The following is a 15,606-nucleotide window of genomic DNA, read 5'->3' on the forward strand; positions in this document are numbered from 1 at the left end:
CGAGTTAAAGACGGAGGCACCCCTTTCTATTCTTTATTGCTTTGTAAAATAGTCATAACTTTGTTAAGGTCGACCCCATCGGCATCGCTGTATAATGCAAATTTCAATAACGCTTCGAAATGTGTATTGACTTCAGGATTTCCGTTGATAGGTCGAATAAGCGTGCGGCGACCTGGACTTTGACCGTCTAGACTTTTTTCTACCCCTGAATCGTGACTGCGACCGTGATCGTGATCGTGATCGTGATCGTGATCGTGACGACCTCGAAAGTGAACGATAAAGTGTTCTGCTAGTTCAATAAGAGTTTAGTTAATATAAAGACTAAAAGACTACCTTGCCCTCGACTGGCGCCTTTCCTTCGATCTTGAGCGTGATCTCGACCTTGACCTTGACATCGAACTCGAGAACGAGTCGGATCTTAAGCGTCGTTGTTCCTTTCGTCTAGCAAATAACACAAGAAAGCACGCCGATAAAGGAGGCCTCGACTTGTTTCTGAAAAAACTTACCGCCGTTCTTGAATTTTTCTGCCCAACTCACGAAGCCCGTCTCTTCTTAGTTTCATCTCATCCTCCTTGCGGTCTATCTTTTCCTGCTGTTTTGCTTGGTCCTGCCTCACTGAGCACCATGAATAAGGGTGACACGGAAGACACGAGGCATCGACAAGTAATACATTGCTTGACTAATGCCAGCTGGCGCTTTAGGGCCATCCTTTCCCGGATGCTTAAAGACCGGCTAGAGTCAACTTCTCTTTTTTTTTCTGTAACTCTTAAAGGCGTAATGGAAAAATACAATGGCTAACAAATTTCAGAGATAAATCAATATTTACCTAAAGTATGGCTCTACTTCTCTTTGAAATATATAAACTTAATTATTTTACTGAATATCTACATAGGTAAAATGATATACTGGTAGTACGGCTGGCTGCTTTCTACAGGCTGAGCAGTTCCAGTCATCTCGGTTATAAACTCCACACGAGCCTGTTTGGCAGTGCTGTTCTCTTCTGAATCAGTGGTAGTGTCACTTATGCCGTCGCTAAACCAAAAGTCAAGTGAGAGATCTACAGTAGATTGTAAGCCTTGCATTTACCTCTTGTAAGGGTTGTAGGAGGGTGAAGCTCGCTTCGCATAACTATAAAGATTGGGGGAGAAAGGACTAAAACGACCGGCGAAGGCACAGAACAAAAAGCGCGGTAACCTAAGAGGTGAACAGGCGCGCCTTCTCGGGGTGGGACTCTTTTTCCGCTTTAACCTTCTTCTTTCTTTCCGGGGCAACCGACTTCTTAGCTGGGCAAGAGTAAAATAAAATATTCAAAAAGGTAATAATTGTGTTGCGTTGTTATATGACAAACATCACTGCTATCGTAAAACTGAAATTGCGAGGCGGCGTTGTTTTTTAATTTTGCTTCCTCTTTTTCTCTTAACTCGCCTTCAACGTGCCGGATAAAGTCCTCTATACCAAAAAGTTCTCCGATCTTATTAATTTGTGCTCGATCGTGACGATTCCAAGCAACGACATTCCCCAAACTAAAGTCTTCCAGCTCATCTAATAAGGCTACATTGCCGTTAAATCAAAATAAACTTATTGTTCTCACAAATAGTAGTTACATATGAGATAATCTCGCTCACGAAGGGACTCAATTGACTCTTCTTTTGCTGAGATCTCACATTCTTTTTCAATATTACTCTTAAATTATAACAACAATATGAAAAGATGTAGTAAAATATATAAGTGACCTACTTTATTCTCAACTTTGCTAGTTAGAGAAGAAGTGTTTACTTTTGATTTGCTTTCGTAACTATATATTTTATAACTTTTAATAAGTATTATGAATAAAAATCCGGGTAATAGTTATATAATTTAAAAAGCAACAACTGAGCTAGCTAACTCCTCCTTCTTGCAATATAACCCATAATATATAAACTCGTAAAAAGAGTGGACACCGATAAAGGGTACTGAAAACAAAAGTGAGTTGTTAAAAACCGACTTTTTCTTTTTAGTTTTTAACTCATAACTTATTAATTTTAGAGAATCTGTGGGGTTGTCAAGTTCAAATTCAATCTTCTCCAAATGAGCGCGAGGAGTCACTGAATCAAGTAAGAGAAAGGAGTTACTAACAACCAATAAACTTTTAAAACAACAAATGAAAAAGTTACAATTATAATATTTAGCAGCTACGAGGTCGCGATATCTATCAAAATTGTATTGCTTATCCCCAGTAGGATCATCAACATACTTAGAAACATTATTTTCTTTAAAAAAATCTAGATGAACTCTTCCGTCAAAGCGATCAACAAAGATGTCATTATTGCCTGTCCAAGGCACTCTTCAAAGTAGTATTTAAAAAAGATTAAAATAAATTTTTCATCCTTTTTTGGTAGAAAAAACCCTTTTTTACTTACAAATTTTTTCCACTTTCAACAATTTCACGTTGCAAAGGATTTATTTCTAAATTAACTTTAGAACCATGACAGCGAATCATTTGAAAAGCATCCATAGTACGAGCAGAAAACCAGGCTCTCTTTCTTTCCGCTCTTTTTTTATGATCAACAACCATACCTCTAAGCTTTTTCTCTTGGGCTCTAGCAGCATGCCACATTGGTAAATATTATAAAGTTTATAATTCTCAAATGTAAAAAGCCGGGACAGATATATTAGAACACAAAAACCAAATTAGTTTGAAGAAAACCCCCCTATGGGCTCTTTAAGGTGGCTCTCACGTGCATATTAATACTTTAAGCAAGTATCTCAGGTTTTCTTTACTTTTTTTTTGAAACACTGATTTTTTTAGTTAACAACTAAGGTCTATTATTGGAGGTAGATATAATTAGGCCAGATTTTTACCTTAGCTTAGGCTCTGTGGAGTAACGATATGATATGAGATATCGAGTGCTTAGAAACAACAACCATGAGACGAAGAAAGCGCTAAAATAGGTTATAATAAAAAAGTTTTTATTAACTATTCTACTATACCAATTTGTATATTAAACAGTTGATTAATATTTTTTTAAACTGTGAATTCATTAATGAGTACAATTTACTAATGTCCTTGATCTGAATTAACTGGCTTTTGTTCTTTTTGATTGGTAGATAAATTAATCAAAGCCATAATTACTAATAAATTTATATTAACAAAAAACTGCAATTAGTTTATTCCAATAGGGCAAAGAATTTTGACATATGAATATGTTTTCTGATGTGTTTTTAAATTTAAATCGCTAACATACCGTTCCTTAATGAAATCGACAGGTTTTTAATAAAAATTTACTGGTAAGATAATTTAATAGTTAAAAGTTCGATGGTTAAAGAGGCTTTAAAAATAGTGATCCATATTACCCAATATTACATAACATTTCTTTTTAAAAGAAATTCTAACATAGGTTAACTTACATATATCTCCATGGCATTTCCCTTAGCAAATTGTTACTACTAACGCATTGTTGTCCACTCCAATCTAAATAAATGCTTTCCGCAGAAGAATTCATCAGTATAGGTCTGTACTAAAACTTCTGGGGAACGCCATCAAATTATTTGCTAACCTATCAGCTGCTTTAACATCGTAACAAAACCAAATTAAATAGTGCATGAGACCGCATGTGAGAGTTATAAATAACAAATAGAACCTATAATATATCATGGCCCATCTAAGATGGAAGGAAATCAACGGTGACTACTTTTATATATTATACATATATACACAAATAGCAAAAAACGAAAGGGTGTTATTAAGAAAGTGATGTTTAAGGCCATCTCAAATATATTTTCTAGCATGTGGTTGGTTAAACCGTCAGGTCTCTGGCTTCTTGTTTATTTAAAGAACGTTAGTAATTTATTGCCCTTCTTCGGCGTTTGTATACCCGTTTAAAGTTACTTGCTTGCTAGAGGAAGTAGGTATGTGTAATAAAATGTGACTTGAAAGCTTATTAGTATAAATATTGTGCGTCACTAAAGGCTCTTCGTCTTCCACATAAATTTCGTACTACGTCACATGGCATTTCCAAAAATTTTAATAGGGGTGGAAGATGTAATAAAGGAAAAAGTGTTTTTTAACTACTGCACACCAAGAGATGTTAGCTAATTTTTAAGCGTATGGCCGTTACTTGGTTGCGTTATCAAGAAAATACACTAGCATTATATCACTTACAGGCAAAACCAAAGGCAATTACACCAGAATAAAAAGATGCCGTCTAAGCTCAGCGCTTAAGAGCAATGGTGCGTAAACTCAAGGTCGTAAATTCGATGTTCTTCGACGCAACCCTCCTGTTGGCTCTTTGAAGGTCGCGTATTTAATCCGTCAAATTAAACGCATAATAATAAATGGTATAAACAACAAACTGTAAATATTTTTATTATTTATAAAAAATTTTAGAAATTCATATAAACTTTAGTTATAATAATATAAAACTTTTTCTTTCATTATTAATATTTATAATTTTAAAAAATATTTAAAAGGACAGCAACTTAAAATTAATGACTGACATCTTTATAGTTCCAAGGAAAAAATGTTTAACCCTTGGGTCTGAAAAAATTGCTGCCATGGTCAGAGTAATATGAAGTCAGAATTTGCTGATCCTACTATTTTAACCCTGGAGCTTCTTATATAGTAAAACCCAATAGTCGTTTACTTTCCTTACCCTTAGAAAATTTTATGGTTATACGGCTTTTCTCATAGCTTAAATAGTATACAAGTTGAACCTGTTTATTTTATACGAAAACTACTTCGTTGACTCACTAACCATTTTGTTGACGAAGTTTTTATAGACCCTTGTTACATAACAGGCTTCACACTTAAATTTGAAACCTAACAAACCACTCCCTGCCCTCTAAAAGTGGACGTCACTTTTTCTGTACATAAGGGGGGGTGAGAGGAGGAAAGGGGAAATAAACAAATACGGGTTTAATGCAACATCATTAGCTTTCTTGGGAGAGGTTCTTTAATAGTTCCTTATTAAAAGTTATTTGTTGAATGTATTTACTTCTAAAATCAGCCTTATGCTCAAGTAATAAATTAATGTTTTTAAACCTTATATAAAACTTAATAGCAGGTATCCAAATATATATTTTTAAAATTAAGCCTCGTCTATTTGGTTGAATTTTTTTGAAATTTTAAAACATGTTTGAGGATAAGGATCTACCTGCTGCGGCAATAAACAGGATTGCTAAGCAAGCTGTATAAAGTTTTTTTACAATAAGCTGTTTTAATGTTTTTTTACGTTATTATAAAATATATTTAACGGTATAGGTCCCATCGCATATAAATATCGCCAAAGAAGCAAAGGCTGCGCTTTTAAAGGCGTCCACCCACTACATACTCTATGCTACCTCCATGTACATCTCAACCATTGTTGTTATTGTATTTACAATAGTGGTAGACGTTATAAGATAACTTGAGAAGATTATTTTCATATAACTGTACATCAATCCCATATTGTTGAATTTATTCAGAGAAAAAAATAACATAAGATTAACAAATCAGTGACCTTTTACTTTGAGCTATTTATTGCTCACTGTTTTAGTTAAATACCTTGAACAAACTTAGACTCTACTGAACGATAGCTGTTTTGCAAAAACTTCAGTCTACCAAAGCTTTAAAATAAACCTCTGGTCTCTAGTTAAGACATCTCTCTCAACTTATTCTAAACTTTACATCGTTTTCGTACTAGATTCAAATAATACTTCGTTTTTATACTTAGTGGCTAAACAAGAAGGTAATAAGTAAATCATATTTTATGGTAAAAAGAAGCAAACATTTATAAAATTACACATAAGCAGATATGTTTAATAAAATTTAGAGAATACTCTGAGATATATTGTTCTTTTTGCCGTAAAGCAGCGTAACTTTCTCATTGACGCGCGTTTTTTTCGTCAACTCTCTTTAAATCTCTATTCTTCTAAAAGATAGCTCTTCTTTTTGATCTTCCATATTACCATTTAGAGCCGCAGAGATTGCCTTTGAAAGAAAAAGAAAAACGGTTTCTGCTGAGGACGTGCTTCAAGCTTTGAAAAGAATGGAATTTGATGATTTTAACGAAGTCCTTGAGGAAAGCTTGAAACGTATAAATATGAGTTATTATTTTTTTAAGTAAAGTATAATTTATAAAAATTTAAGTGTATCGGGAATCTCAAACAAGCAAAAAGAAGGTCAAAGTTGACGCATCTATTTTAAGTAGAGAAGGGGATAGTGAAGAAATTGAAGGCGAGGAAGATGAGGAGGAAGACTATGAAAATAACACCGATGAAGAAAAGGAGCAAAGAAGTCAGAATATAGATAGTGACGACCGCACAGTGGAGTTTGAGAGGGCCGAAAAAGTTGAAACAATTGAAAACCTACAAAACAATTCTTTTTGAAAATTTTTTTTAAAAAAATTCTGAACTCTCACTACTTTGTCGTTTGAGTTGATGTGTGATGTACTTAATTCACTTTCATAATAAGAAAAATTCAATAAAAAGAATTAAAGATAAGGGTATACAACGTCACTTTCCTACGCAGAAACAAGTGGGGAGGTAAATAGTAATAAAAAGTATTTTATTAGTTTCTTCCAACGCAAAGAAAATTTTGCTTTTTAGTTAAATTTAGACAGAGAGTTCAAAGAAAGTTGCAAAAAAGTAAATTATAACTGCTGGAGACCGCATTAACTTTCGCTTATAATTTAAAGTTGTGGCTGTGGATGGTTTTAGGCTTTCCATCATAAGCATTATAAAGAAATTCTTCTACTTCCTTAACTTCATCTAGGTGACAAAAAGAATAGTTGTTATTTTAAGTAAAAAATTGCTTTTAAAGTTACCTTCGCTGTCGCTGCCAGAATCGCTACCGCTTTGGTCAAAGGACTTTTGCTTACTGAAGATGCAGCAAGATTTGGATTTCTTTTTATTTAAGTTTTCGTTATCAACGGTGTCTTCTGCCTATATATGAAATGTAATAATAGTCTTGACTTCAGCTCCAGAAACTAAATTATAATTGCAATTACTAAAATGTAGTACCCAATGAACTTTACGCTGTGCATCATCTTTTTCTTTATCTCTTAAAACTATCACGTAACTTTCTGCACATTTGTCCCCTTGAATGCGCTCAAGAGTCGTAGTGGAAGAACTCTTGCAGATAAAACTAGTTTTAAATATGCCACAATAGTAATACTAACTTCTTACTGCATTCGCACTTGTATTTGGCTTTGCGCTCATTATATCTAGTTTCCAAAGTTGTCTACAAGTACTTAAGTGTATATCCTAAATTTTCGTAATAGAGTTCTTAAAATAAACTTAACGCGGTAACCAAAACTACTTTAAAAAATACAACACACGAGCTCTAAGTGGTATTTTAAGAACTACGAAAAAGATGGGAGGACAAAGGGCTAATTTCTCTAACATCGAGAGATAATTATAATGCTTATTATTACTAATTGCGGATTGTATTGCTGTTTTAACGAATTAATAATGAAACTAATAAAAGATTTGATATATGTATTCTAATAATAATTTAATATTTATTCCTTCAGTTTTTTAAAAAAAATATCTGATTCATAATAAGTAAAAGTTTAACTTAAAAGGTTTCATTTGCTTTCTACGCCCCCTTTTCCTAATCTTTCTTACCCCGATACCTCAGGTTAAATTAGTTAAGTTTACGCTTGCCTAGAAAAAATTTCAAGAATAGGCCCCCTCCTCACTTGATTATACAGTTGCTTAGTAAAAAGTTGGTGGGTGGATAATTTATTATTCAAATAGAAAGTACTCACTCCCAACCAAAGTGACTTTTTTATGTAGTGGGGATAGGGCATATCACTGTAGGTGTCTAATCTTTTTAAACTCTCTAAAACTTCATTGTTTGTTGCTTACTATGAGCTTTATGGAGCACAAGAGTGTAACTGCTGGTTATTATTAAAACCTGTTGGTTATACCAGACTAAGGACCAAAACGCACACATCTCAAAGTTTAACTTCAAGGTACATTAAATGATTTTTACTCGTAATGCCCCCCAAAGACTGTAAAACAATACTCCCTCATCAATCGGACAGTACCTAAGACTCTGGTATAGTGAAGATTTTATTATTATCCGTAATTAAAGAGCTGACCAAAAGTAAACAGCTCTTAAAGTGAAAAAGAAGTGTAACAGGATTAAAACATATTATAAAGCATGACATAAAAAAGTCTTTTTCATATATCTTTAAAATTTTTATTTCATTCTTTATCTTTAGCGGTTAAGCGAATTGTCGCGTATACTCTAGGTTGTGATTCGTTTCCCATTGCTGCGTTTCTCTCCCACGGACTTTAATTGGTCGCGTGTCAAGGTAAGGTTAAGGATAGGGACAACCCAGTAAAACTGTTCCTCCCGTGTTACTGTTACTTGACAGCTTTAATCCTTCGTTAATGTTATGAGATACCTGACGCCGTCCCTGATAAAATGGGGTGAATTATTTGAAAGTGTTGTAACTTTAATTGTAAAAGACCCTACTTCCTGGGTACAGATTGAAAACTTATTTCTTAAAACTGAGAAAATTATTTGCAAAATACCCAGCTATAATAATAATGTCTTCATCTTCCAGCACACTAACGAAAAGTTAACTGTGAAAATTCACGAGAAAGGAGATTAAGTTTGCAAAAAAAAAAGACAAGATTATCTCATGTTTGACATAAATATGTAATTCTCCTAGTAGATTGTTTACACAAACCCTTTTTTTTTTTAACACTCATCTGCAACGTAAGGGCCATTGTATGAGAGTTAAGCTGCCGCCTTTAAACCAGTTCTGCAATTAATATAAACCAGAACTCTAGGTTAAATCTGAAAGAGTCGCTGTCTTTCCCACTGAAAGACAATTTAAGCAAAACAATGTTTAAAACAATTTGCACTATTTCTCCACTTCGCTTGTTTTTAAGCTATCATAGCCATGTAGGACGAGCATGAAATTTTGGTTAGGGAATGTTCAAATCTATGCCCGCCAAGAGATCTAACATGCACCAGGGAGAGTTCAATTTCAAAATAATATAGGCCTTCAAAATTCCATTTATAACCTATTTGGAGGCTGGTTTCATGTCCATTCCCCATTATCTATTATAGAGTTCTCTAAGTTTACCACCGAGCTACCAACGTCAGCTCTCAATCCCGACACGGTGACTTTTCCATTTAGTCTACCTCCTGGGAGGCATAAAAATTTTCGTGAAACCCATCCAAAATTATGTACTTGCACATGATTGAGTTTCTCGACTTTTCTCTGTAATAATATTGTTTAAAAGTAACTCCCCTAGTAGTTTTAAAAAAACTACCTATTTCCAATAAAAGTTTTCAAATGTAGCTATCAGGCGTATTCCTCTAAAGTACATTGGTGCCCTCCCTTTGAGAGGCCCCCCTCTGTAATCAAATTTAATAAAGTTAATCCCTTATCTCGCACCCGCAGTTTAAAAGGAGAACATAGATTTTAGATTGAGTTTACAAAAATAGGTAACTCCTTTGGTGCGCAGCTCTTCTACATCCTATATGTACCTCTTTAATTTTATAAGTTAAAGGTACCTGCAATTTTAAAGGATCCACGCTTACTTTCTTTTTTATTAGTTGCTTCACGTTGTGTACAACCCTTTTTACTGGCTTATGTGGAGAATCTTGTTAAAAGTTAGCACAACTCGGTTAGTAATTTTACATTGAAAGTTTTTTATAGTTTCTAAGAGGTTTAATTTGAAAGGTAAAAGTGTCAGTTTTGATCAAGGATAATAGGAATTCTTAAGAGTACTAAAAAAAAAAACTGTAATCGTCTAATTCTAAGCTTCTTATTTAGATTGCGGAAAAGGACAAAGGTAAACCTTTTGAGAGAGGAGTTTTTGGTAAGATAACATAATTCATGGCCATTTCATTTACCCTAGTTAAACTAAGCCCCCCTATATTAGCGCATTACAAACCTGGGGTCCAGTGTTATTGTTGATAAGATCTTAGTAGTTTGACTTAAAAGTTTTACAAGAAAAGAATGAGCTCAAGCATCTAATTGGTCATAATTTTGTATATTTAAAGCGTATTCTTATAATAATAAAGTCGAAAGGTTTGGAAAATTCAATCCGTTGTTGATGCCTTTCGTTGCATAGCCTTTGCTTTATATAGTAAGTATATATAACGGTCTCTGCACAGACAAGCTGTTCTACCGTTAAATTATATAGTCGTAGATAGCTCAGTTTAAAGTTTCACAGTTTTTATGTGATAAAAATTTTATTGAAACCAGCAGTTATCTTTATTACATTAACTATTTTGTTCTTTTCTTAAAGTGTTTATTTATTATCTAAAGCAATAATTTTTTTTTTTTAAAATATAATATTAAAAACATGCGTAATTGTGTAATTTATTTTTACAGAAAGATCTTTAAAAAATACACGAAAAATAATTTTAAAGATTTAAGCTTGGTTAACGTGCCTAACTGTAGAGGTACAAAGTAATTTAATAATCAATGAGCTAACTTTTTCTTTATTAGTATTTTACTATTTTTCATTTCGCAAAACCTCAATGCGTCTAAACTTTTACTTCATTTTACATATAAATATTCTGAGAAACAGTGCAGTGTAGCAATAAATATTTTTTTTTAAAATTTTTAAACTTAATTTAGTAACCCAACAATAAGCCAGTTCGTAGAAAAAGGTAATTACCCGCCAAAATTTTCCGCGCAATGATTTATTAATCGCTTTCTAACAAAAAATATATATATACTTTAAGGTAAAGTAAACACTAATAAAACTATTAGTTTAATCAAGCTAACCAGAATATTGCGAACTAAAAGAGCATGACGACTGTTGTTCTGTTTAACAGTAGTGACCAAAATTTTCAGCCTTTAAAGATATTTTACCCTCAAAAGTTATCAGATATCTTAAACTCAAGTGTGCAGAGCAGAATTAGCTACTCAAATAAAAATGTAATAAAATACTTTGACATTCATTCCTAGAGCTTAAAATTTTGCAGACTAGAAAATTAATCACCCCTCGTTCTTTATTTATGCGCCATGCAGACACTTAACAAAAAACAAGCCTGAATTAGAAGAGTTGAAATCTAAAACCTAGGATTAATTAGCATTTAAACATAATTTTTAAGACAAAAACTAATCTACTTCTCGTAATAAACTATTAATAGTTATTCTTAAAAGAGAAGACAAGCACTTTTAACTATATTTAAAATTTTATAAATTCCTATGTAGGCGCGTGCTAATTCAGACCGGTGCGAGCTATATTGTATCAAGAGGTAGACAAATAAAATTTAGCTAGAAGCTATTTTACAACTTATTAACTAATAGGATAATTGAAGGAGGTGAGGAACGTGACCGTGCAGTCTTCTTACTTAAAAGGGAGAGTGATTCTAAACATTTTATTGGAAAGAGATTTAGAAATGGACAAATCAGAAAAGGTAATAAACTTTTGTTTTAACCTTGGCCATATAACATCTGCTTATAGGGCTAAGGGAATACCAGATACACAAGTGTGCAAGTACCGTTAAGGGCGTGGTCAAGTGTGTTGGGTAAAGGATTATTATATAACAGCACTTGTGCAACCCTGTATGAAAGCATTACACTTATTATTTAGGCTTATTAATGGAAATGTAGTAAAGTCGCAGGGGGGCACAGAAACTCAAAGTTGTTATTCGTCTCTCTGTTTTATCTTTAATGCCTTGCTTTTACTGTTTAACTTTTTTAGTTTACCTGCTTACCAAATATATTAGAGGAGGGGACCTATTTGAGTACTTGCAAAGGAATCCTCACGTTTCTGAACAAAGGTTTTTACGTCTTACTTTGTCTTAAGGTGTTTAAAAGCTTTTGTGGTTAGAATTGTATCATATATATATCGGATTGCAAAAATTCTCAGTAAACTACACAAAATTAACATCGCTCATTTGGATGTAAAGGTTTTTTACCTAATAACGCAATACTGCAAATAAAGGTATTAACTCATTGCAGTTGGAAAATATAACACTCTGCAACGGTTTTACATCCGTGAGACTTATAGACTTCGGCTCTTCCGCATTTTTGGGAGAGATCATACCCCCTGAAAGTTTAAGTTCCATTGGTACAACGGAGTACTTGGCTCCTGAAGCACACTTGAACGTTTATTTAACAAACGAAGTTTTCTACTTACTTTCCCCCTCCCCCCAATTTTTTAATTTTTTTTTAAAAAAAGGACCTTATAAAATTGGACTCGTGGGCATTAGGCGTTCTCACTTGGCGATTGTTAAATCAAAACTCTTTTAAAGAGTTTCCTTGGAGTATTGCAAGAGTAGATTGCGCATCTTATAGGGAATTTTTTAATAATCCGAAAGTGGCCTTTCCCGCGGAAGAATTTTCACTGTCTACTATAAAACTTTTAAAAAGGCTTTTGGTGGTTAACCCTCAGAAAAGAGCAGATGCTAAAGAAGCGGTAAGAGTTATTAAGGAAAACTGGTGTATCTAATATAAACAAAATTTTTACGAAAATTTTACTTGAATTTTTTTCGGCTCTTAAATAGAATTCATAATTATGCTCTTCTTTAGAAGGGCAAATAAAACTAATTAGTGCTGCACCTTCTTGTAAAAGTTTAATTAGTTTCCACTTTCAGACCACTAAGTTCATGAAAGTGTTTGTGCCTTGCTACTTGCTTTATTATTCAACTATGTTTAATAATTTTTTGTAAATCTTTTTAAAAAGCATTTGATGAAAAATTAAAAGGTTGTTTGATAGCAGAATCTGTTTATTAATTTATTTTTGACAAAATCACAACAATATATTTATAAGTTAGTTACATGATGACTTTGTGCATGTCACCACTTTAAAGCGTATATATATTTGTATAACCTACCTTGCATGTACGGAGAGGAGCAAGTAAGCTAACTGTACGCTATAACTTTCGAATCTCTTAACTCCTTAAAAAGGTTAACAAACCTGCAACTAACATTGCGACCACGTGAAGTCTATAATCATAACTGGTTTTATTAATATATACATTCAATTAAGACCACTTTTTGATGACAGAAAGTTTTCAATGAAATTAGTTTTGGTTCTCAAACGCGTGGTATACAAGTAAACCTTAGCGCGGGCCACAAAGATGTAATTTTAAAAAATAAGAGCGATATAAAATATATTGGTTGAATTCGCACCCCCTTTCTATTGCATATGCAGGCTAGCGTGGATTACACACTCCCGAAAATGTACATCTACAAAGGTGCACACTTTCTTAAAGCACGCTAGGCATAGCTAACTTGCTCCGCATTTTTACAATAAACGCGTACGGTAATTAAGATAAACTATCTTTGAGTGCACTTTTTATTCTTAACCCTTCGTTAGAGTCGTCGAGTAGAAATAGCACAGACTTTTCGCTTTAGGGTAAAAGTCCCTATTTCCGTGATACAGGTAGAAAACTTGTATCAAAAAACTGAGAAAATTATTTTTAAAATACCCGTCAATAATAATAGTGCCTTTATCTTAGAGCACATTAAGGAAGGATTAAGCTTCGTTTAAAACCACTTGAAAGGGTGTTTCAAATCTTTCTTATATCCTTGTATCTTTTCTTACTGTTTGAGATGTTTTAATGTAATCCTTTAACTAGTTAAAACTACTGTAAAAAAAGTAGTTAATGTTTTCTTCTCGAAGTCCTTTAAGTAACTTTTGTACATATCTCACTCACAACGTTGCCTTATTATGTAACACCTATATTTTGAAATATTTTTCAAAAAGGAAAAGGCAGATTTTAAAGCTTTCATTACTTTTTTAAATAAATTTTGGAGCTCCCCAATACTAAAAATAATATTGTTAAACAACAACACAAAAACAATACGCTGCAAAGAACAATAAGCCATCCGAATTGCACAACGCTCATTTATTTCTCGGAGGTTTTTTCCTCTGGTGCTCGATCGAGTTAAGAACTTCGAATACTCGAGCTTTCGGACAGGAGTAATAGCATATATCTTTTCTCGCCATTCGGATTTTGCATATCTGGATTCTCAAGGGGAGAAGAGCGCAGTACGTAGTAGCCTCCTTGGTCCTCCATCGCAGCACTAACCAGGCTCCTGGAGATATGATTTTTTAAATAGGAACGGGATGAGATGCTTTTCGCCGATGCTCTCTCTCCCAACGCAACTCTCACCAACAACAAGCGTATTAATTAATAAATTAGAGTGGCTTGCACAGCATTCTTTATTTATGTTTATATAGTAATTTTTTTGTGCCCTCGAATATTTTATCCTTCAACCACCCCCACGAGGGTTTTATTGACGAAGTTATACAAAATTGCCATCGTGATAAACTTCTTCCATTACTTGAGTAAAGCGCATCATTTATTTATAAATATTTTATGAAACAAAATCATTTCCCAGACTTCTTTGCCGAGAGAGATAGAGACAACCCGCATATTTGCTAATAATCTCGCTGTTCAGGGAGAGTTATTTTGCCTTCTCAACTAATAATGAAGCATTTCTTAAACCATCTTCTTCTACCATGTTATTAACGAGCAATTTTATACTGCCATAGTCTTCGAGTTTGAAAGGCTGTCAACTATCTATTCAGGCGAGATGCCGGTCTCGTCAGATCATCAATGCGATGCTGAGGGATGTGTCGTAGGTGGCGATGGATTATATACGCTGTCTTGATAGCTTTTATACATTAAGAGGCGGTGATTGGGGCGATGCTGCCGAAGATACTGAGACCTTATAAAGTAAAGGCTCTAAGGTATTTGTTAGCTGTCGGCAAAAAATATTTAGCGCACAACAGCTTCGTCTGACAAAATGAAGGGCCCATACCTTTAATTTTAAGAAGGCGACAGGCGCCATCTTTTTAATGTTAAGAAAACTTTGATGGAGTTTAGCATCAGGACTTGCTTTACAAACTGCGCGCCTTAGACTCCCTTATAATCATTTATGTGCTTAAATACGTATGCTCGAAGGCTACTAGAGGCGGAGTTATACAAGGGTCCTCTCTCTCACAGGTATTCTATACGCAGATAATACTACGATTAGCTCGTAGAAAAATTCCTTGAGTGGTGTCTATACGCGCTTGCTGATTGATACCGCCAATGGGGAAGGAGAAGTTACTATGACACAGAGAAGTGCAAGACTATTTTTTTATCAGAAGGCCCATTACACACTTTGGTCTGAACTTCAACGACCAGCTAAACTTGTGCTGTCCCACATACTCAAGAATCATCATAAATAATAAACAATCGTAACATCTACACGTGGGGGGAGATTGGGTATACTATGCGTTCGGTTAAGCACAACACGCCCCTTTTCATGGGCTTATAGTTCTCTAACTATAGCTTTCTCGCTTTATGTGCGGTAAATATACAAGCTTCTGCACGTCATGACGCATTTTCGTGGTATTGTGAATGATGTTTAAATCGTAAGCTCTAGATAAGGTCTCTAAGCATCTTTTTCCTAATTCAGACTACAGCATTTTCTAACTAATTTGCTAACCGAGCTCACTAGTCGTAAATAAGTCCGCTAAAAGACCGACTTATTAACGATTGGTGGGAAGGTGCGCGTATAATATCCTCCCTTAATACTCTTTAATAGTTAATACTTTTTGTGGAAAAGTAAAGAAAGACTGCCAACCTTTTTGAGAGCTTGAGCATTTTTAGTTTGTTTATTTATTGAGCAGTAAAAAATACATATTTATACATAAATAGTTAAC

At 33.9% G+C, this 15,606-nt stretch overlaps 4 protein-coding genes across 5 annotated transcripts; 2 read left to right on the forward strand and 2 right to left on the reverse strand.

The window, feature by feature from the left end:
• Positions 1-4: 4 nt before the first annotated feature.
• On the reverse strand, positions 5-2,231 carry LOC135146307 (CLK4-associating serine/arginine rich protein-like). The gene is made up of 13 exons (XM_064078466.1): positions 2,176-2,231; positions 2,013-2,030; positions 1,738-1,795; positions 1,605-1,683; positions 1,349-1,551; positions 1,195-1,283; positions 1,087-1,128; positions 907-1,032; positions 827-847; positions 671-765; positions 507-615; positions 334-441; positions 5-289 (listed from the first exon to the last, which is right to left on the reverse strand). The coding sequence occupies exons 1-13, from the start codon at positions 2,229-2,231 to the stop codon at positions 133-135; spliced, it is 1,161 nt and encodes a 386-aa protein (XP_063934536.1). The 3' UTR covers positions 5-132.
• A 2,650-nt stretch (positions 2,232-4,881) lies between these two features.
• LOC135146321 (DNA polymerase epsilon subunit 3-like) lies at positions 4,882-6,345 on the forward strand. Its single transcript, XM_064078487.1, has 5 exons — positions 4,882-4,926; positions 5,040-5,167; positions 5,240-5,325; positions 5,933-6,051; positions 6,107-6,345. Exons 2-5 carry the CDS (start codon positions 5,111-5,113, stop codon positions 6,343-6,345), a joined length of 501 nt encoding a protein of 166 aa, XP_063934557.1. The 5' UTR covers positions 4,882-4,926; positions 5,040-5,110.
• A 55-nt stretch (positions 6,346-6,400) lies between these two features.
• LOC135146322 (uncharacterized) lies at positions 6,401-7,287 on the reverse strand. 2 transcript variants are annotated; one of them, XM_064078488.1, is made up of 5 exons: positions 7,144-7,287; positions 6,979-7,089; positions 6,783-6,900; positions 6,616-6,726; positions 6,401-6,479 (listed from the first exon to the last, which is right to left on the reverse strand). In XM_064078488.1, exons 1-4 carry the CDS (start codon positions 7,174-7,176, stop codon positions 6,641-6,643), a joined length of 348 nt encoding a protein of 115 aa, XP_063934558.1. In that variant the 5' UTR covers positions 7,177-7,287; the 3' UTR covers positions 6,401-6,479; positions 6,616-6,640. The 2 variants fall into 2 exon arrangements, with proteins under 2 accessions (XP_063934558.1, XP_063934559.1); XM_064078489.1 differs by lacking the exon at positions 6,401-6,479 and adding an exon at positions 6,501-6,556.
• A 672-nt stretch (positions 7,288-7,959) lies between these two features.
• Positions 7,960-13,170, forward strand: LOC135146308 (uncharacterized). The gene is made up of 9 exons (XM_064078467.1): positions 7,960-8,005; positions 11,261-11,359; positions 11,407-11,470; positions 11,536-11,585; positions 11,647-11,725; positions 11,776-11,854; positions 11,907-12,071; positions 12,127-12,363; positions 13,102-13,170. The coding sequence occupies exons 1-9, from the start codon at positions 7,960-7,962 to the stop codon at positions 13,168-13,170; spliced, it is 888 nt and encodes a 295-aa protein (XP_063934537.1).
• Positions 13,171-15,606: the final 2,436 nt, after the last annotated feature.

This window comes from Zophobas morio, unplaced genomic scaffold (genome assembly GCF_036711695.1).
Source record: "Zophobas morio isolate AGI-343-1 ecotype UQ-CSIRO unplaced genomic scaffold, CSIRO_AGI_Zmor_V1 ptg000222l, whole genome shotgun sequence".
Classification (NCBI taxonomy): Eukaryota; Metazoa; Arthropoda; class Insecta; order Coleoptera; family Tenebrionidae; genus Zophobas; species Zophobas morio.